This window comes from Gymnodraco acuticeps, unplaced genomic scaffold (assembly GCF_902827175.1).
Source record: "Gymnodraco acuticeps unplaced genomic scaffold, fGymAcu1.1, whole genome shotgun sequence".
Taxonomy (NCBI): Eukaryota; Metazoa; Chordata; class Actinopteri; order Perciformes; family Bathydraconidae; genus Gymnodraco; species Gymnodraco acuticeps.
In genome coordinates this window covers 3,842,062-3,863,120 of record NW_022991375.1, presented here as the reverse complement: position 1 = coordinate 3,863,120, position 21,059 = coordinate 3,842,062, and the positions used below count along the sequence as shown (strand labels likewise).

Here is a 21,059-nt window from a genome sequence, read left to right as displayed (position 1 = left end):
CTGGGTAAATATATGCCAACAGTCTCATACTGTTGCTTACTTAGCTTCCAACCTCATCAGGCAGAAAGAAAGACAAATAAATGATAATAATGAGTGTCCATTTACAGTCTGAAAGTTAAATTATTATTTATTTGTATTGACCAAACACTCTGGACACAAAATAGACTTAAGGGCAAGTTGAAATGTCGCCCCTTGGACAAAGTAAACAAAAGCTATCCAAGAGCTCTGGCTAGGCTTGACCTGTTGACCTGTTGTTCTTTAAGGGCATTGCAATCCCAGTGAGCAAAGCTTTGTGGTGGGCCTAAAGGAAGATTTCTTTATTCAGCGTTTTTTTTATCACAAAGGAATTGATGAAATATAGCGTCCAGGTGTGAGAGTGATTATGACTTGTTTCTACTGGGTGGTTACAGTGAGCAGAAAACACACTTTGGGCTGTAACTTAAAAATAGCAACACGAGACACGAGTACTGGGGTCTTGTGGAGGTCAATATATTCCAGATGCTCTGTTGAACTCTGCTGATGCTTGTGGGCAATTTGTGGGCTGAGAGGGCCAGGAGGACTTGAGCAATGTGTACAGTATAGGGAGTTGTTTAGATGGAAAGTTCTGCTGAAAACACTAGGCAGGAGGCAGAACAAGTGTTGAGGAAGACCGATAGAAATAGATAAATGAAGGAATGGAGCATTGGTTCGTAAAGTCTTTAAAGAGAGGCATGAAGAGATAAATTCAGAGCGAAAGAAGAGCGAGATAGAGGAGATATCAATATGTCTTGTTTCGAATGTCCTTCTGTGTTTTTGATTTATTCAGAGACTCAGAGGCAGCCCTGACGTAAAGCTACACCTTCAATCCAAGGCCTGCAGTTCCCCAGCCAGAGGGAACCAGTGAGCTGGTGACCTTGGCCTTTTATGAGAGACCCTCCACTCCTCAATCTCTTTTCTCAAGAGCTAGCCTTGACTAGTCCCAAGAAAATAAACTGTTGCAGCACTTCGACATCGCCGAGGCCTGCGTCGTGACAGAATGGGTTCAAATCCTCAATCTGAACCCATACATTAATTATGTAATACGTTTAGATATGCGTTATTGCACTTCTCTCTTCAGTCTACCCTCCAGTCTTCCTAACAGAAATAACTTGAAATGAAGTTTGCAGTGAGAAAGTATCTATAAAAAGGAGTTTTATTGTGGTGGAGCTCACTGTGCCCTACCATTACACACACAGAAAACACACAAAATTACATAATTTGCAAGTGTCTTTCAGTCACAGCGAGGAATAAATCAAGTCTTTAAAGAGTCCTTTTCTAACCACTACGCTAATCACAGAAAACTGAGACTACTATAATCATGGCTAAGATTGACTCTGAGAAATAAAAAAAGAGAAAGATGGAAAACTAGAAAGCAAGTTAAAGATGGAAAAGAGAGAGAGGCTATGTTCTCATTTAAGCTGTAAAATAAGAAACAAATAAGTCTGTAGGTTTCTTAGAAACTGTGACACCCCCCTCCCATACCCAGAAAACAACAGGCTGGTTTGATTTTCGGTCCATCTCACTGAACCTCCACTCATCCGTGTGTGCTGTCCACTCTCATCAGGGGACAGATCTGACAAGATCAGGGTTGTGTGCACCTGGGAGACGCAGAGAGACAACATGAAGCCCACCTCGGATTGGACCCTGGCTTCAACATGTGACTCATAGTTCACAAACACACACCAACATATCTATGTCAATGTAGTGGTTTGCAGTCTCAACGATGTGCCTGAGAGACTGAACTGACCATGGTATCTGTCCTTAGGTCATTTAAATACTTTATTTAACTAAATCACATATACCCTAAAGACATGCCAATAGACTATATGGTGAGTGAGAAGAAGTGAGTTCCCTTTAATGAGTACATTTGTTTTCAGAAATGGTTAGTTTTTATATGAACACATTTTACACCCCTTTACTGTATGTGCAAAGATTGCCTGCTTTGATTGCTCCATGCTTTTTTTAAACTTTAAATACTGCAGAACGTTTGCAGATATTTGACTTGTACCACAAAAACAACTAAAAGTAAGAAAGAAATTATGTGACATTTAAAGTTTTCTCTTTTCCCCAGAAAGCATCAAATCAGAACATAAATGCTTCAGGGGACATGACACCACCCTCCTGCCCTTCTAATCTGATGCACATCATTTGAGTTACAGTAAGGTAGTGTTTGGCTCACACTCACAGTTTCTCAACTTTCTCTCTGCTATACAGGGTGTGAACAATTCAACAAAAATAATGCGGCACTGTCTGTGATGATGTGCTTGAAGTTTCCTAAAATCCCTCTCCGCCCCAGATCAGACATCAAACAGAACACTCATTATTATACATGAGAGACAGCAAGTTCAGGTAAGTAATGGTTCAACATAAATACCAAAGTTCAACATTTAGAGAGAACTGTGCAGAAAAAAAAGATAATAGTGGGAGTACACTGCCAGGGGAAGTGCGCATCGTAGGGCCAGACCACCTGATCACAGGGAGAAAGAGGTAAAAAGCCAAAGGATGTATGGACGGATGGACTCATGGATCAAGAGATGCATTGATGAACAGATGGGAGCTTGACTGCCAGCATACATATATGAACAGAAACATAGAGATCAAGCAATGACCTATACTATTGCACGACACCTAAAGGGCTACAAATACACATGGGAAAAGTTACAATATACGTCACAGCTAAGTAAACCTGTGTTTAGCACCTGGGTCATACTGAAACACCAGCACGTAGCTACTGTGAAAAGGATGCAGGGAAGCCTCAGAGAAACATAATGACTGACACAGCGCTGAAATCTGGATGATCTGTGCAGAACATGTGCAAACCTGCCATAAATCATACACTGTGTGATGCTACTGAAGCATCCGCACATCCTACAACAGCTGCATACACTGTACTCTAGTAGCCTCTAACAACCGCACCCGTTGGACAATCCCAAAAAAAGTATCCAGCGTTGAGCATGAAGTCAGATCAAGCCCCTCACACAGCTGGAACGGGGATATACAGGTGAGACAGAGACTAGCTTACCATTTATCCTACTGGGTCAGTAGGCTCTGAGCAGGCTGAGCGGCTCTTAGTGGAGAAATGCTAAACACCACACACGCACAGAGAGAAAAAGAGCTGGCTAACCTCTCACTCAATATTTACAGAGCTCTGCGGCAGTACCACAGCTGGAATGCAGCGGGCAGAGCGAGTACGCAGAGGGAACCGTATCACTTTCTGGGTCATATAGGGCTGCTTCACTCCGCATAAAGTCTAGACTCGGACGGAGAAACACGCCTGCGGATGCTCTCCGCTCAAACTGATTCATATTCAAAGAATGGATGGACTCTGTGCCCTAGGAACAAAACACATACATTTATAGATGCACGGAGCAAAAAGTTGATGTACATTCGTGAGCGTATTCCCATGATCACGGTTTGTCATAAAACAACAACCTTCGTCCATCGGTTCCTCCTATTTATTGCATTTTTTCTTCCCAAGTGAAAGAGCTGCTCGGATTTGAAATTCGCCCAAGGCAATAATCAGTCAACTAAAGAGCAGAACATGGCATGAGATGATATGAGATCTCTCCTCACCCACCTATATCTGTCTGGCACCTTCCCATCACACCTTCAGAACCTGCTGTTTTAATTAACTTCGTACCACAGGGAGCAATTATGCAAGACAACATTTGTCTCATTTGGAACTGCAAATTAATCTAACTTCAAGCTGCTGAAGGTTTAGCACTCCAGTTTGTACAACAAGCAAGGCTGCCAGTACTTTCATTTGCATGCAGGTTGTTTTCATATGCATTAGCACTGGCTGATTGCACACAAATACATAGAAAGACCTAAAGACATGACATTGGCCCTGAAGTTGTTGGTGTTACTCTAATGTTCAGATTCTGAGCTTTTAGGAGAAAAAGGGGGAAATTAGTTTATTCAGATGGACCGATAGCAAAGGCCCGGCATACATCAAGGAGAAAACAATTTACATACCTTCATTTCCCTCAAGGAGCAAGAAATGAGAGTGAGAAAGTAGATGGGGGAAGTGTGTGCTGCAATGTGAGAGTAAGCAAATGAGAAGAAACGGCAAGAAACGGGGTAGATGCTTATGTGAGAGACAGTAAGATAGTATGTGTGAGAGAGTAAGCTAATGAGAGAAAGATAACAAGTTGCAAGAAGAGGGAGGGAGGGGGCTCTGACAGGCGAGAGGAGACAAGGTTACACTTCAGGAGGTGGTGAGAGGATACCAAACAGTAGGCTGTGTCAAAGAGATACAAAATCAGAATCTTGCATGTGATGCAATAAGCGAGTCACCCACCCTCTCACAAAAAGAACTCTACGATCTCTGCCTCCTTCCACTAATCTGATTTCCAGGATTATGTTTAAAATAAAACACCACGGCGCTAAAGTTTAATTCCATCACTTTATTTGGCTTAATGACTCTGGTAAACGTCAATGCTGCCGTATTTTCTATCTCACTTCTCATTTACTATATTGCTGATTTTTAAAGACCCTGTAGGTAGGGATAAAATCATCTTTATTTGGGTAAGCCAGCTAACAAGAAATGGAGGTTATTGCTAATAAATCTTGTTTTTGCATGCATGTGAATTCCTTTTGACATTTAGGTGGCTGTAAAACTGAAAATAAACACTTCTGGCACGCTTCAATTCTGACCTGGACTGATACTAGCACACATTAAAACTTCCCATACCGGTTTAATGGGAGAGTGTGCTCAAGTTAGTGGTTTGTTCCAAAGGGTGAGTCGAAAATTGCGTTCCTTGACTGCTAAAGCTGTGCCAGACCTGAGTCTAAAACCAAAAACATCAATCTCTCAGGGTGGTAATAGAGACCAAAACCTCACAATGCAAAACAGGATCTCTCAGTTCAAGTACATTACACCGATAGAAACTCACATCGAATAACACTCTAGATCGTCATGGGCAACAAGACAGACAACAGACAATAACCTCAAAATGTTTACCTCAATAATAATGCCAGAATAGCACGAACAAAAAACGCATTCATCCCATGCCGCCGATAACTTCCTATTTTTCTAAATCTGAAACATTGCAGCGTGTACTTATGATCCTGTTTCTAGGCTGTGTTTGCCTGTGTTTATTGTCGAGTTGACACGGAGATGCCGGCATGCGTGTGGCTCCATCACAACAGGCATGTCTTTGGTGGCTAACAGGGCATGTAAATGGGCTCTAACGCCATCAGAAGCTGCCTGGAGGGAGCGAGGGAAGACGACAGCGAATCCCTGATGTTGGGAGCTGGGAGACGCTCTGTGCCACAGACCAACACTGTTGTGGCTTCTTCCTGGTAACTGAATGATCACAGAGGAAATATGGAGCAACAGTTCCTAAAATAGGGTCCACAGACAGCCAGGGGCCCTTTAAAGTACCACTGTGGGTCCAAAGGCATAAAGAGGAATAGTAGCAGTTTCAAGGCAGTTTTATAGCACAATATCACATTTTTTCATCTACAGTAATGTTTTCCAAAGAACCCTTTTGAGTGAAAGGATGGCTTTATGAAAAGTATTTCACTGCTATCATAACAGTTCACTGTTGAGTATTGGACTCTTTTTCTCTTCAGTACATTTGGTCAAGATTACCTTTGTACTAGCCTACTACTACTTAGAGTACCAGCAATTTAGTCTTCTATTTTATTTCAACTATTATCAATTGCATTATGAATTGACTCAAATGGTTAGTAAAGCTGGGCCTGTAATAGCGGTTAGGTTATTATGGCAATACATGTACTCAAATTCAGCATTACATCAATATGTAATTCTATTTGCATGTTTATTTTACCCACAAGACAAGAATGCAGATCAAATCCAATGTTTTTACTGTATAATGTTTCCATGTGCTCCCTAATAACAGCAGAAGTACCCCCTGGGGTACACCTACCGCTGGCCGGGAAAGGCTCATATACAGTGTTTTTGTTTCTGGGATGTGTTAGAATAAAAAAAACAAAATGTCACACAGTCTATCAAACAGAGGTGTGGTTCCCCACCTTGATTCATGGTTTGCCTGCTAAATTTGAGGGGTAGAACAACAATCATCATCAGCCTAGCAAAGCAGGAACATTATGAATTATTAAATCCCATAAGAATCCCATAACAAGAACAAAGACATGTGGCTAACTAGTTTCAACTCGTTGACATAAGCAACCAGTGTTGAGGGGTTATAAGTGGCCACTGCTTGGTTTGAAAAGGGGTTGAAAGCCTTAAAAATGTGTTTAACATTGATGAATGCATATAAATGACGGGCATAAACAACTTGTATTAACCATTGATGTAGAGAGAAGACAAGTTAAGTAGTAGACCTCAGATAACTTGATTCACAGCAGCCAGATTACAATGCATCTTGACATTGTTGCTGTTCATTTTATGTAGGAGAGTACAGAGCTCGAACATCACATGTCTAGCTTTCTCTCTCCCTTCTTCTAATGACAGGCCCATGGTGTGGCTATGCATGCTGTGCTGGAGTAACACACCGCACACCCTTAAGCAGCTCTTTAATTAGCAGCAGGGTGAACTCGGAGGCATCAGTGAACGCATCACTTTTTCTGTATCAAGCGAACAGCATGCTCTAAAACAAAGATCCGGGGAAACTGCAGCAGCAGCTCTGCGCCTTCACAGATCTGCTGCAAACACAACACAACTTGCAGGCAGCTTTAACGCGCACTTGTTTAACAAACCAGAAGTAAAAGGAGCACTGTGAATGGATTTAAAGGCAGTTTGATTCCCACTGCAGTTCAACGTGTGTCTCTGCGTGAAAGCAGAGTGGGCTGCGATGCTTTAATGAGGCATGTCAATAATAAGAACAGCGCCCAAAAGAGCCGCTGAGGCCACTTCACAAAGTAAAAGACAGCCGGGGGAAACGGACACACAGGGTGGGAAAGACGAGGGAGAAACACAGCATTGTCTCGCTGCAATGTAACACACATAAACGCTTGCTGAGGAAAAGCGCAGCGAGCCGCAAAACATCGTGAATCCTCAACATTTAGCAGCAAACGCGGAGGAAGTGAAGCTACAAACACTGCTCAACACCAACATTTGCGCAAGAGAAGAAAGCTTTGACTAACCTGACGAGGCGAGGACACTTCTTCCACTAAAGCGCTGATGTCCAGAGTTTGTGTGTGAGTGTGTGTGAGTGTCACTCAGCGGTGTTTGCTCCCTCCCTCCCTCTCTCTGCCGTATAGAGATAGTGCTGATGTTTCCACTTCCTCTTTTCTTCTTCTGCCGTCTGCTGGCTGATGGTGATGCCAGACAGAGGATGCATGAAAACATGAGAGCCAGCTGCTCTCACTGAGTCACTGCCTAACGAGTGGTGACATTTATCAGATTTAAATAAAGATGTCAGGAGGCTACTTTGGCTTTTAGCAGCTCCGTAGTCAGTCAGCGAGCTTTGCTCCATAACGTTTCAGGCTACAAACTCAATCAGATTAGATCAGAGGGAAAAAACACTCAGGTTTATATTTTTGATTTCAGGATGATAGGACATGGTTAACATGTCCGCTTTAAAAAGCTGCATGTAATTGTGAATTTGTTGAGTCTTTTTTACTCGACTCATGTCTTCCATTCAGAAACAGGTGTGAGTCACCAGCCCCCTGAAGTTCAACCTGTAGGCACTTAATAAAACACACTGACACATGTTTGTTTAATTATATATATACTTTTTTTTTTTAGGTATGGTTCTTATTATTTCAAGATTAGTTATTTTCAGTGGTCATTGGCTACAAATCATTTTTCGGATGACTGTTATTTTCTAGAAAATTTAGGATTTGGGCAAATACATGTAGATCTCATACATTTAGACACAATCTACTAAATATGACAACATTAAAAGTCGATTAAATAGGGTTAATATTACAATGACAGTCTTCAGAAATGAACAATTAACATTTGTTTCTTTTAAATCTGTTTGTCAACAAACAAATGAACAAACGTGTTTCATTGTGTGAGATCCAAACATCTTCAACAGCCGTGTTGAAAGTACTGTACAAACTTAAACTGCTTTTTACCCAAACTTAAGCAAATGTCTTTTATTTTTCTTCCAAAAATCTGAGCACTTGTTTATATAGCAGATTAACTTTAAGTGTTCAAAAATTGTTAGATATGTGTTTACTGAGCTAACATATGAGGAACATTGTAAAATAGCACATTTTAGGATTGTACTTTAATAGTTTACATAATAGGCTATACGTTTAAAAAAAAACGGATGAGCTTTTTCGTGACTGCCTTTTAAGAATAGTGTATTCATATTGTTACACAATATTAGATTATATTGGTGAATAAAGCAGATGTACAACGTGCCATACACAGAGTGGCACAAAGAAGCAACTCCCTCCAATCTTGCAGCCAGAAGAGAAAGGCAAACATGAACAATGACTTTAATAATTCATGGTTATTGAGCGCTCTCTGGTCCCCACATATACACGGAGAACTGTTTGGCGGGTAGGATTATGACCTTCTAATGTTTCAATACGCCGGGAGCCTTTTTAATGTAGCACAGCAGTGGTCCTACACAGCATAATGGTGGAGTTTCATTCAATGTAATTGTAAAAGACAGGATAGAAGAGTTTATCGCAGAGCAGAGCAACACTGAGCCACATGAGGCCACTTCCCCTTAATTTTGTCAGGGATAACAGACTGTTTCTGATATTAAACTCAAAGTGTGCATTTATGAGTGTGGGGAATCTGGAGTGACACACACAGTAGAAATCTCTGTCTCTCTCTGAGAAAAGCAAAGGATTTAAACTTCTGTCTAAATAACAGCCTGTGGCCTTCATCAAATTGTTAATTGGATCAAGGGTGCAGGTCTCACTTGAAAAAGAGATCTATGATCTCAATGGGACAAATCTGGTTAAATAAAGGTTTGAAATGAAATGAAGGGCTGTATAAAAGCAAGGTTATCTGCATACAAAGAGATGTAGTTAAGATTCAGCATTCAACCTGACTTAAGTCACATATACTTACTTCAAATGGTTATATACTTTAACCCTGGAAGGTCACATTAGATAGGGAAAACACAGTTTAAATTGTGCATAAATCATTTCTAACCACTACACTGAAAAAATTGAAATGCTGACTTTAATTAAATGTCAACAGATTTCACATAACTGTATTAGGTTAGTTGAAAGCAATAATATTAAGGTTTAATTTAATATTATTTATTTCAACTAACCTTATACAGTTATGTGAAATTTGTTGACATAATACATTTAATCAAAGTCAACGGTTCAGCTTTTTCAGTGTACCTTTTTAGGGGGATTTCCAGCAAGAAACCAAACTCCTTTTTTTGTTGTTCTGTTCTCGTGATTTTGGAATAGAACTGAGTGAGTTTTGGTGACTTTTGCACCCCTGACTTTGGCTTCAGAGCTTTCAAGAGTACATCCATAGACTGTACATCAGAGGGCTCACAGAGGATATCATCGTTTTATCTGAGACAGCAAAGAGGCAGTGGAGTGGTTTTAAGCCATATGGACAATATATAAGTACTGCATGATGCATTAAATAAAGTGCAGCCTCACAATGCATCTCTGCAGCCATCAAATGCAGTCAATGTTTTTTCATCTCTCAAGTTAAACCTAAGACTTTCAGCTGGTTGTGTAACTCAATCTAGATTACAATACAGTTTCACTATATCTGCACATCTGCTGTGAAGACAACAGGACATGACTACAAAATAATTGGAACTGGCATCCTACTCATTTGGCAAACATGATTAATTATTCATGTGTTAGGCACAGGGCTCGGTTCATAAAGATTTAATTTACTAGTTTTTGGCAAATGTGTTTTGAGTCGTAACACAATCTGCAAAATGAGTCTGTCCTGGCACTCCGTCTGACCTGTCCCTGGTCCAAGAAGATAGAGTGCTTCAATAAAGACTCTCAGTTGACCAAATTCTCTCTACGTGAGGCGCAACCTCCCTCTGAGCAGCCTGTGACTGAATCTCATCTGGGAGATTCATTGTTCCACTCAGAAAGAGAGAAGTCAATGCAGAACAGACTGTTTCAATGACGCTGATTTATCTTAGGTTATTGGTCCAGGCGATGGACAGAGCCGCGAAGCAAAGATGAAAAGGAAGAGAGAATGAATAAGCGTTCAATCTGCAACTAAAATGCTCTCATGGCCTTATAATCTGTCACTCTTTGATAGAATTGCAATTTCACACTAACATACACTGCCTAGTGCCTACAGCATTTGAGCTGCTCGGAAAGCTTAATGCACACATCTAAATGGAAATCTAGTTTGCTTGTTCCCTGTAGGTCTACTGTAATTGTCTCTCTAGCAGGGTCATTAGGAAATGGGAATGTTTCAAGTTCGTTTCCACAGGGAGTTCTGCTCAAAAATGTGTTGCTCATGACGAAATGACACAAAAGGCTTCCTCAAATGTGGCCTAAAGGGCAAGTCTGCTGCAAAGTCCTTATAGAGAGCTGATGAGTTGAACACAGAGGGAGGGTCGCTGTGCATTGTGTAGATTGCAAAATGACTTTTGAGAAACACCCTCTGAAGTATCCTCAGACTGCTAGCAGGACAAGATCAAAAAAAAATGTTCTTCGCCTCTTGTAAATGAACTTTTCTTTTCTGAGGAAGGTCACGGCAGGACTACGCTGTGCACTTTTAATGATCAGACTTCGCCGTGTGGAGTTTCGCTGCACTTTCCTCAAAAGATCACCGTAAATATGAAAAAGATTCTCTTTCACATTCATTCAAGGCCAAAATGGTTAACATGTTTGCTTTTCTTAAGCCTGGAGCCGAGTAAACATTTGAGGGAGAGAGAGCCATCTTTATTCTCAGAATAAGGGAGCACATTCACATACATTCTTTTCCCATCGCTGTGGTTTTCTTTAGAGCAAATTAATGAGCATATTCCAACCACAAATCATTTCAAATATTTCTGTACAGTAACAAGCATTCAAACATTCTGGCTTGCGTGGAAGACAAATTCTAGCTGTACTCCAACGTTTCATTTAGACTTTTTTTTCCACCTCGGTGTTTAGCACACTCTACAATCAAAGTATTTAATACCAGGGAGATGGCAGGGATACAAAAATATGGTGGAAAATACAATCTCTTAATAACACACTGTATCTGCGGACACCGTAGATAGAAGAACATTATCTCGTACACCAGCGGGCTCATTTCATATCACTTAAGATTAATTACCCATGCAGCTAATGCTTTTTGACACACATATGCACCGTGGCACACGCTGCACACACTTCCTTAAGCAGCTGTGCCGTATGACCCCGTGCTGCACCATCCGTCGGAGAGGAGGTATAATGCGAGTCGTCATCCTGGGGAAGTCATGCACAGTGGACTTAGAAAAGGCTTAGAAACGTCTTCAGAGTGCGGAAAACTTCACTACTACGTAAGATCTACCATAGCAGCTACTTCATCCATGCTCTATGTTTAAAGCACACAGCGTACAAGTAAACAAGCCTGTTCCAAACACTCAATCTGAATCTGAAGAGTCACTGGTTTTGGACGACTTCTGCTTCTGTTTCTTTTTACTCTTCTTCTTGTCTTTTTTCTTTTTGTCCTTCCCCTTTTTTCTCTTCTTGCTGCGGTGTTTGTCTGATGAGGAGGAGGATGAGGATGAGGAAGAGGAGCTGTCTGAATTGGAGGAAGTGCTGTCCTGAAGCATCTGCTGCAGCTGCTGGATCCTAGAAACAGGAAAGGCAGGAGGAGATGAGATTTAAATAGAGTCAAATACAGAGAGAGAAACTGAACTGTGATGCAGACTCAGATGTTGGCAAGCTTCTAAAGCAGGGGTACTCAAATACAAATCTTAAAGGTCCAAAATAAATGTTTCAATAAGACAAAGGTCCGTTTATTACGGTCATTCAAACTTTTAAACAATTGCAACAAGATTCTTAACACGAGGTTGCAAAAACAAAAATAATCTGTATGCAGCAGTTTTCATTGTTATTGTTTCTGTGCTTGACCCCTCAGAGTCGCAGTGTAAGAGCTGCACAGTTATGAATAAAGGCAGCTGCACCCTCTTTCATTCAGCATTCCCATTATTGCTTTATAAATGTATTCCCCCCTTGTGTGTCCACTGAGGTTCGTCAGGCCCAACACATCTTCAACAAACTCCCCCTTTGCCTCATCATAAAAACTCACAAACACCAGCAACTGAGCATTGTCAGTGGTGTCAGTGGACTCACCCACAGCTAAGGAAATGCACTGTGCATTTTTTATTCCATCACAAAGCTGATGAATCAAATCACCAGCCAGTATTTATGTTCTTCTGGTTGCTGTGCAATCTGAGAGGGGATTTGCTTGATTTGACCTGTTATTTCCTCTTTTTGTTTGCCTTCAACATGGTCTCCATCACTTCAGTCATGCATTCTTTTATACTTCAGTTATTATCCAGTGGAGAGTCCTTACCTACTGGCCTAGTTAAATCAAAGTGATTACTTTTTTTTGGCTGGGCAGTGTAGTTTTAAACACCGTCTTATTTGACTTTCTCAGGAATTAAAACAGTTTTTTGGGGGCAGACCCCCTCAAAGAAAACAATATATTTACACACGTAAGGTCATCATCTTAATAGTTGTGTATGCTCATCCGTGAGCAGAGCATCAAGTTGACATGTCTATTACAGCTGAATGCGGCGATTACCATTTTGTTCAGCAAAACGCCTCACAAACGTATTAAGATCAACAGCTTTAGTGCGTTTTGATTCAATGCTGAGTACAGCCAAACTGACAGTCTCTTATCTGTCATTGTAGACCGCAAATACCTCATTCCTTCAGTGCTTGGGTCCGAATGCTTCTCGTTTTGCGCCGTCCAGTTAAAAATGAAATCGCCGCCAAATCGTATGTCCACGCTCGCGCCAGGACCGGGGGAGGGGTTACATGACGTGCATCTTGTGCTGCATTCACTTGCACTCGGACATTAGAGACTTTCTCTCATAAATGTCCGATGAGCCACAACTTTTCTTTCAAAACAAAGCTGCCAACTGGGGTGGCAGCTGGGGTGGCAAGGCCTATTTTTAGGGTGTCAGTTGCCACCCCGGTAGGTGAAACTAGGCTACTAGCTACAGTACAGATGGAACTAGATGAGCTGTTAACTCTCGCTCTGAATTTTTTTTGTTTTTGTTTTAATTCTCGCTCTGACTTAGACAGGTTGAAAGAGACACACACATTTTTCCCACCCGCAGTCCGCGAAGACCCGCCCTACTGTGCCTCTGATTCGCAGATTGTTTGGGGGGAAAAAACGCTGACTGGATGCTGAATGTGATTGGACCAAAGCGTTGACACACACAGGTGGAACACAGTGGAACAGTCAGACATGCAGAGCGCTGTTTGCAGTGGACATAGCGGAGAATTTTGACTCGTTGCGAATGCGTTGTGGCGATGTCTCACATATAATACAGAGAGATCATACATATGAAAAGTATAATTTGCTCAGAGTCCGGAGACAGTGCTGGTTCGGTCCGGATCCGGACCGGAGTCCGTAGTTTGAGGATGCCTGTTCTAAAGTGTCCTTCAGCAAGGCGTCCTAGTACCAGCATTTACGGACTGTCAGCCAAGTGTCTTACCAGTGTAACATATTTCCAGTGACTGCCAACAGTGGCCACGTACCCGTTAAACTGCAGGTGTGCGGAGGATTTTGACAGCACACCTGGATAATGAGGTCATCCTGCTGTGAAGCTTGAAGTTCAGATGGCTAAAATAGTTTGGATAACTTCTGTGCCACATTAAATTATGCTTAACTGAATCTATACATTCTGCTAACATTTGTCCAGCAAGGAGAGTAGTCAATATCAGAGTTGCTCAAACATGTGCTTCTTGTCAACAGCTTAAAAAGTTTGAGAACATCAACACATCACAAAATACGTGAGAAAGAGTCTCACTGTTTAGCTGAATGGAGAAAAGTACAGCATTGAAAGGCCACTGGAGGACATGCCCCTTAATCAGCTCAGAGAGGTGAGCTGGCACATGATGACATAGGGCTGTGCAATTAATCGTATTTTAATCGCAATTACGATTTTCGCCTGCCACAATTACGAAAACAACATAATTGAAAAAAATGATTATTTTGCTTTGCTAGGTTGTGACAGTGCACTAGAACATATTTGATCTAATTATTTTAGTCTAATTTATATATGTTTAGTAGCTTGTGGAAGTGCGCTCCAAAATATTTGTTGATCTTGTTTATTGGTATTTATTATTTTGATATTATTTATTTAAATGTATCATTTATTTAATTTATTTTTGTATTGGTTTTTCAGTTGAAATATACGTTCAGGGTAATCAACAGTTAAAAAGAGACTGTTCAAATTATCATTTGTTTTAAAGTTCAATAAATGGATGTTTTCAAAGTCAATGAATAATCGTATTTAATAATCGTGGTATGATTTTTGCCATAATCGAGCAGCCCTATGATGACATCAGAAATGTGAAAGTCATGAGGACATTGAGAAACTGTTAACTATTCAGCCATCAAAGGGTTTCTCTGATAAAAGGGTGGCATGCTCGTGAGAAGTGCCCATCAGAGCTCATTATGTTGATCTCTCAGAGCAGCAGGATCATCTGAGCACTTCGTGTTATGCTTCTCTTGGTAGTTTACCTCTAGGTCTCAAAGTGAACTCCATCTCCATCATAAAAGCACTTCATAGCCTATAGCTAAACTATAAAAGTCCCTTCTCCTCAGCTCCAGTACGGTGGATTTATGTATCCAAACTGTCAGCACTGATTTTATTAGAGACTAAGCGTTTCAGTCAGGCATCAATTACATTACAATAACACATCTAAAAGCAACAGGCTGCATTTACCCATAAAAAATACTTTATATATATATATATATATATATATATATATTGGCTTTGTTGTCTTCCTGTGGCTCCTTGACATCTCGTTATGTGTTTGATTATTTTTGATTAAGAGTGTGCACCGCAGATAAAATACAAATATAAATAATTGTAGTTAAGTAGTAGAGATGATATCATCAATGCAAAAACAAGTCACTTTGGGAAGGATACAAAAAACAAAAACAAGTATAAAAGAGTAAAATACAAAATGTCTTCTACCTTGAAAAATTGCAAGAAAAAACTTAAGTAGATGCAAGCTCTTGAATAAATAGCCTATATTTACAACTGCATCATTACACTTTCTGAGGAGAACTTACGGCACAATTCATGCAATTGGAAAAGCAAGCTGGACTTTCAGTATTTTTCCAAAGAAGATGCCATAATTACTGCAGCATACACACGCTACCCAGACTTCACAACGCCACTGACCTTTAAATAACCTTTTTGTAACACACACACACACACACACACACACACACACACACACACACACACACACACACACACACACACACACACACACACACACACACACACACACACACACACACACACACACACACACACACACACACACACACACACACACACACACACACACACACACACAGACAGACAGACAGACAGAGAGAGAGAACCAGCCACCATGAGAGGATTTCCAGGTCAGCTGAGATTGTCCCACTCTGCTGTGATACAACAGTTAAAAAAACTAAAACCTGCAAGTTCTCAAGTGTGTGTGATCCAACTGTCAGAGCAGCCGAAAACATCTTGTCTGTCCTTTAAACAAATCTGACTCTTAATTATGGAAATTACAGCAAATGATGTGAGCAACCTTCATGATTCAAAAGATGAGTGCATGTACCTGGTTTCTTTTTCATTCCTTTTGTTTTCCCGAATGAGGTCGTACATTGGATCTTCATGAGCCTAAAACACCAAAATGCAATCTGTCACTTTAAAGAAAACACACCTACTTACAATAACAGTTGCTATGTATTCACATTTAGTCCATTCAATTTCCCCTCAACACATTTCATACATTGTACTGGATTTAGTGTTATGTCAGCAATTTTAAAAACCTCACCGTGACAACGCGAGGCATGAAAATATGACACAGTTGCATTTATGGTAATGGTTAGAGAGGCTGTGTGTTCCTGCAGTAGATCATGCTAAACAGGCCTATTGGAACCAGCAGTGGGAAGGAATCTGCTGCCCACATGTTTCCTCAGTGTAAACTAAATACGGCCCAAATCTGTTGTTACCTCAGCTCTCAGACGCTTGTCTCTGTCACAGCTCCTTAACCTACAACAACCCAACCTACATTCTTTGTCTGTGGACCATTTCTTCCATAAATAACTCAAGTTAATAAGCAGTTCACAAACTCACCACTCTGAACTGCTCTAGTTTCTGGTTTCCTTTGATGAAGAACGGACACTCCTTATCTCCTGTCCTGTGTCCGTAACGCTTGCATCTCCAACCTGCAGCAAAGGAAACACATCTGAGAGTTAATAGTGGGACAGTTGGACAGACGTGACAGGTACAACTCTGCAATATTATAGATTCAATATCGGCATGAAAGTACATTCTTTACCTTAGGAACATAATCTTACCTTATATACCCAAAGTCACAATCACATCAGAGTATACTTAAAAGGGCACTGTTATGCTTTTTGGGGTTTTCCAATATGTGTTATTTTGGTTTTGTGCATGTAAATGCTCGGCAAAGGCTAACATCCCATAGTTCCTTTGACAGGGAGTGTCTCTCCCACACTCCCCCCACCGTGACTGACACACCTCCATTGGACTCCTTTGTTTACTTCCATAACATAGCATTACACAGTGTATGTGATAGATAGGCTAAGAGGCAGGATCTCTAGGTGTTTGACCAATCATAACAGAGCAAGCGAGCTAACCAATCAGAGCAGACAAGGCTCTGGTTTCAGACAGAGGGTGAAATGAGGTGCTGCAGCACAGGCAGTATGAGAAAAATAAAGACCTTTTTGAACATTAGAGCATGCAGACATGTCACAGTAGAGGCACAAAATACAAATATGAACATTTTAGGACCTCTTTCATTGTCATATACAGTGGGGCAAAACATTATTTAGTCAGCCACCAATTGTGCAAGTTCTCCCACTTAAAAAGATGAGAGGCCTGTAATTTTCATCCTTGGTACACTTCAACTATGAGAGACAGAATGGGGGGAAAGAATCCAGGAAATCACATTGTAGGATTTTTAATGAATTAATTGGTAAATTCCTCGGTAAAATAAGTATTTGGTCACCTACAAACAAACAAGATTTCTGGCTCTCACAGACCTGTAACTTCTTCTTTAAGAGCCTCCTCTGTCCTCCACTCGTTAACTGTATTAATGGCACCTGTTTGAACTCGTTATCAGTATAAAAGACACCTGTCCACAACCTCAAACAGTCACACTCCAAACTCCACTATGGCCAAGACCAAAGAGCTGTCAAAGGACACCAGAAACAAAATTGTAGACCTGCACCAGGCTGGGAAGACTGAATCTGCAATAGGTAAGCAGCTTGGTGTGAAGAAATCAACTGTGGGAGCAGTTATTAGAAAATGGAAGACATACAAGACCACTGATAATCTCCCTCGATCTGGGGCTCCACGCAAGATCTCACCCCGTGGGGTCAAAATGATCACAAGAACGGTGAGCAAAGATCCCAGAACCACACGGGGGGACCTAGTCAATGACCTGCAGAGAGCTGGGACCAAAGTAACAAAGGCTACCATCAGTAACACACTACGCCGCCAGGGACTCAAATCCTGCAGTGCCAGACGTGTCCCCCTGCTTAAGCCAGTACATGTCCAGGCCCGTCTGAAGTTTGCTAGAGAGCATTTAGAATGATCCAGAAGAGGATTGGGAGAATGTCATGTGGTCAGATGAAACCAAAATAGAACTTTTTGGTAAAAACTCAACTAGACGTGTTTGGAGGAGAAAGAATGCTGAGTTGCATCCAAAGAACACCATACCTACTGTGAAACATGGGGGTGGAAACATCATGCTTTGGGGCTGTTTTTCTGCAAAGGGACCAGGACGACTGATCCGTGTAAAGGAAAGAATGAATAGGGCCATGTATCGTGAGATTTTGAGTGACAACCTCCTTCCATCAGCAAGGGCATTGAAGATGAAATGTGGCTGGGTCTTTCAGCATGACAATAATCCCAAACACACCGCCCGGGCAACGAAGGAGTGGCTTCGTAAGAAGCATTTCTAGGTCCTGGAGTGGCCTAGCCAGTCTCCAGATCTCAACCCCATAGAAAATCTTTGGAGGGAGTTGAAAGTCTGTGTTGCCCAGCGACAGCCCCAAAACATCACAGAGGAGATCTGCATGGAGGAATGGGCCAAAATACCAGCAACAGTGTGTGAAAACCTTGTGAAGACTTACAGAAAACGTTTGACCTCTGTCATTGCCAACAAAGGGTATATAACAAAGTATTGAGATTAACTTTTGTTATTGACCAAATACTTATTTTCCACCATAATTTGCAAATAAATTCTTTAAAAATCAGACAATGTGATTTTCTGGATTTCTTTTCTTCTCATTTTGTCTCTCATAGTTGAAGTGCACCTAGGATGAAAATTACAGGCCTCTCTCATCTTTTTAAGTGGGAGAACTTGCACAATTGGTGGCTGACTAAATACTTGTTTGCCCCACTGTACATACCAAAAACAAATATATTCACATACATGTTATCACACGACTAAAAGCCTATATTTGATGACAACTGAACAAACTCAAGGAATAGAGGAAACTGTCTACTAAGAAAACTAAGATTTGCAGTTAAAGCTAAGAACGAAAGATATTAAGTTAACCTTGAGTTAAGATGTTATTAACTGTAGTTTCTTTCCTCCATGGGCCAAGAGAAAAACATTTATTTAGTGTTAGGAAAAGGAGTCACACACTCAAAATTGCCCTGCTCATGTACTTGACATTTATGCCTCATTATAAAAGAGGAACCTCCTCAAACTAATCAGAAATCTTCACTTTGTGGCTTCACTGAAAACAAGAGTTTGTGTCAAAATCTCACACTGTTTGAATGTATAGCTGTTATGAATAACTTGAGTCTTAAAGTGAGACCACACAAAGTATCTGTTTACGTTTGTTTCACGTCCATATCATTCAAAGCGGCGTCTCTCTATCCCTTTAAGCCAAATGACATATTCAAACATTTTCTCAAAGGATTAAGCAGAGCGACCGATTCTGCAGAAAAGTCTTTGTCAGAAGGTAATCTCCACCAACACCAGTATTAATCTGTTGCAATAGACAAACAAAAGGCATGGTGTTAATTGACAAGTTCTTGTGGTTAAATTTTTCCGCCATCAAAACCACTGCCACACACATGATGGATGTTTGCTCCCACCTACAGTTCATACACTTTAGGTGCTGCTGGTACTTCTAAAGCCAATATGAGGGAATCTGTCAACATAGGTTAAGAGCTTTAAAGAGAGTTTTCATCCTAATTTTATGAATGTGAGTGCATGTTTGGACCTGTGAGCAGCAACTCTTTCTTGAGCTCAAGAACAACATTTAAGATGAAAAGTTATTATTTAAACTGTGATCAAAACCGTTCAACCAACAACACTGTCGGATAGGAATTATAAGATGAGATGTTTAAAAAGCTCAAAAGACGAATGTAAATAGTCATCAGAGTCAGATCAGTCTGTATATTTGTTATAATTTAACAATTTAATTGAATGAATGGCAATTTCTTGCTATTAAATATGTCTTTCATGAATAAATGACAGGCAATAGTAGATAACTGTGCAACTGTTATCACAGACAACAAGAGATTCCAACACTCAATGTTACTTAAAATCTTCTTGATGTGTAGGTTATTGAATCGCAAGCTAAAGAAGGTTTTGTAAAGTGTATTTCTTATTCAAAGTGGTGTCATGAAGAGCTTACAGTTCTAATTTTTTAATAATAAAGATGTATTTGTATTTCCCTTGCAGAAATAAAGAAAAACACAGAACTGGCCATAATTGTTGTTCTAAACGTTGTTGTCGGTTGAGAATCGTGCAACTGATGCATTCCTAAAAACAACAAACAGTGCATATATCTCTCTCAAAGCAAACTTCAGTTATCAGTGAATGAGTGCTAAGTGTACTCACACTGCATCACCTTCACCTCCCTCCCCAGGGGCATCCACAGCCCCCTGGTGGGCGCGTGGGCCAGGAAGCTCCTGGCTGCTTCATTTCCGGGTTCAGCAGGAATACAGTCCTCTGGTTTGTCCTCGTGCTCCTGCAACAGTAACTTTCACCTTTGGGCATTTCTTTGAGTAAATGATAACAAAATGTGTAAAATCCCAACAGCTATTTTTCTTTAAAGCTTCATTACTAAATGTAACGTTACCTTTATGAGTCCTGGTGGAGGCTTCTCATAGCTGCATGAAGAAGATAATACTGATGTTATTCTTGCAGACTATTTCAAGCTCAGCTGTCTTTTCCATAACAAGATACCACAAGTACAACCAAACATTAACCGGAAGAGCGTAAGAGTAAATTATTATGGATGAGCTACAACAGATAACTTATCAATTGCATTTATAATTCATGCATAAGTTTGGACCCTGAAGCAGAAAAGCTCTCAGTAGTCTTACTCACAACGTCTCAAGGTGTTTCAGTTGTTTCACTTCTTGGGTGAGTTTTTTCGTGTGTGTTTTGAGTTTCTCCAAATCCTGTTTGGATGACTTGTGTCTCTTGTGCTCTCGTCGGTCCTCCTTCTCTCTTCTTCGCTTTTTGTCCGACATTGCCCTGATATAGACCCCCGAACAATCATTTACTTATAAATTATGCTGCATTAAACGATAGTTTGTCAGCTACACAGTGAGAGACATCGAGCAGCGTGCTAACAGCGGCTAACCAGCAGACATTTCTCTGCTGCTGTCCGACTTCCTGTGCAGCAGGCCGGTTTGTTAAAGTCCAGCGCCACCTGCAGGACACGTGGAGTACCGCTGTGGTAAAAATGGCGTTTCCCTCTCTAGAAAAACTCAAGTTTATTTCATTGTGACACAAAAAACATGTTATTCTTATTTTCGTCAAAAAAAACGTTAGGTACTTGTGGGTTATCTTTCGCCACTTTTTTAGTTTTTTTCAGACTCTCTAAATACGCACTTTAATGTTCAGACTCTCTAAATAACCCTAACCCTCACCCATAGGATTCATGTTTGTTATTTTGAGAAATTAAAAAGTTAATGTGGAGG

General features: G+C 40.7%; 3 protein-coding genes across 5 annotated transcripts in view; 1 reads left to right on the top strand and 2 right to left on the bottom strand.

The window, feature by feature from the left end:
- elmo1 (engulfment and cell motility 1 (ced-12 homolog, C. elegans)) overlaps positions 1-7,276 on the bottom strand; it is a 99,196-nt gene extending 91,920 nt beyond the window's left edge. The window contains exon 1 of one of the 3 annotated variants that reach the window (XM_034240955.1): positions 7,093-7,276. The gene's annotated coding sequence lies outside the window, so the exon portion shown is untranslated. The remainder of the gene's footprint in view (positions 1-7,092) is intronic. The other 2 variants (XM_034240954.1, XM_034240952.1) reach the window with 2 other exon arrangements.
- The window catches only part of si:ch211-193k19.2 (uncharacterized protein LOC100034574 homolog), a 1,126,861-nt gene that overhangs the window by 536,384 nt on the left and 569,418 nt on the right, over positions 1-21,059 (top strand). The gene's annotated exons all lie outside the window — the stretch shown is intronic.
- Positions 10,779-20,754, bottom strand: rp9 (RP9 pre-mRNA splicing factor). Its single transcript, XM_034241029.1, has 6 exons — positions 20,461-20,754; positions 20,210-20,240; positions 19,969-20,098; positions 16,215-16,306; positions 15,694-15,755; positions 10,779-11,679 (listed from the first exon to the last, which is right to left on the bottom strand). The coding sequence occupies exons 1-6, from the start codon at positions 20,604-20,606 to the stop codon at positions 11,469-11,471; spliced, it is 672 nt and encodes a 223-aa protein (XP_034096920.1). The 5' UTR covers positions 20,607-20,754; the 3' UTR covers positions 10,779-11,468.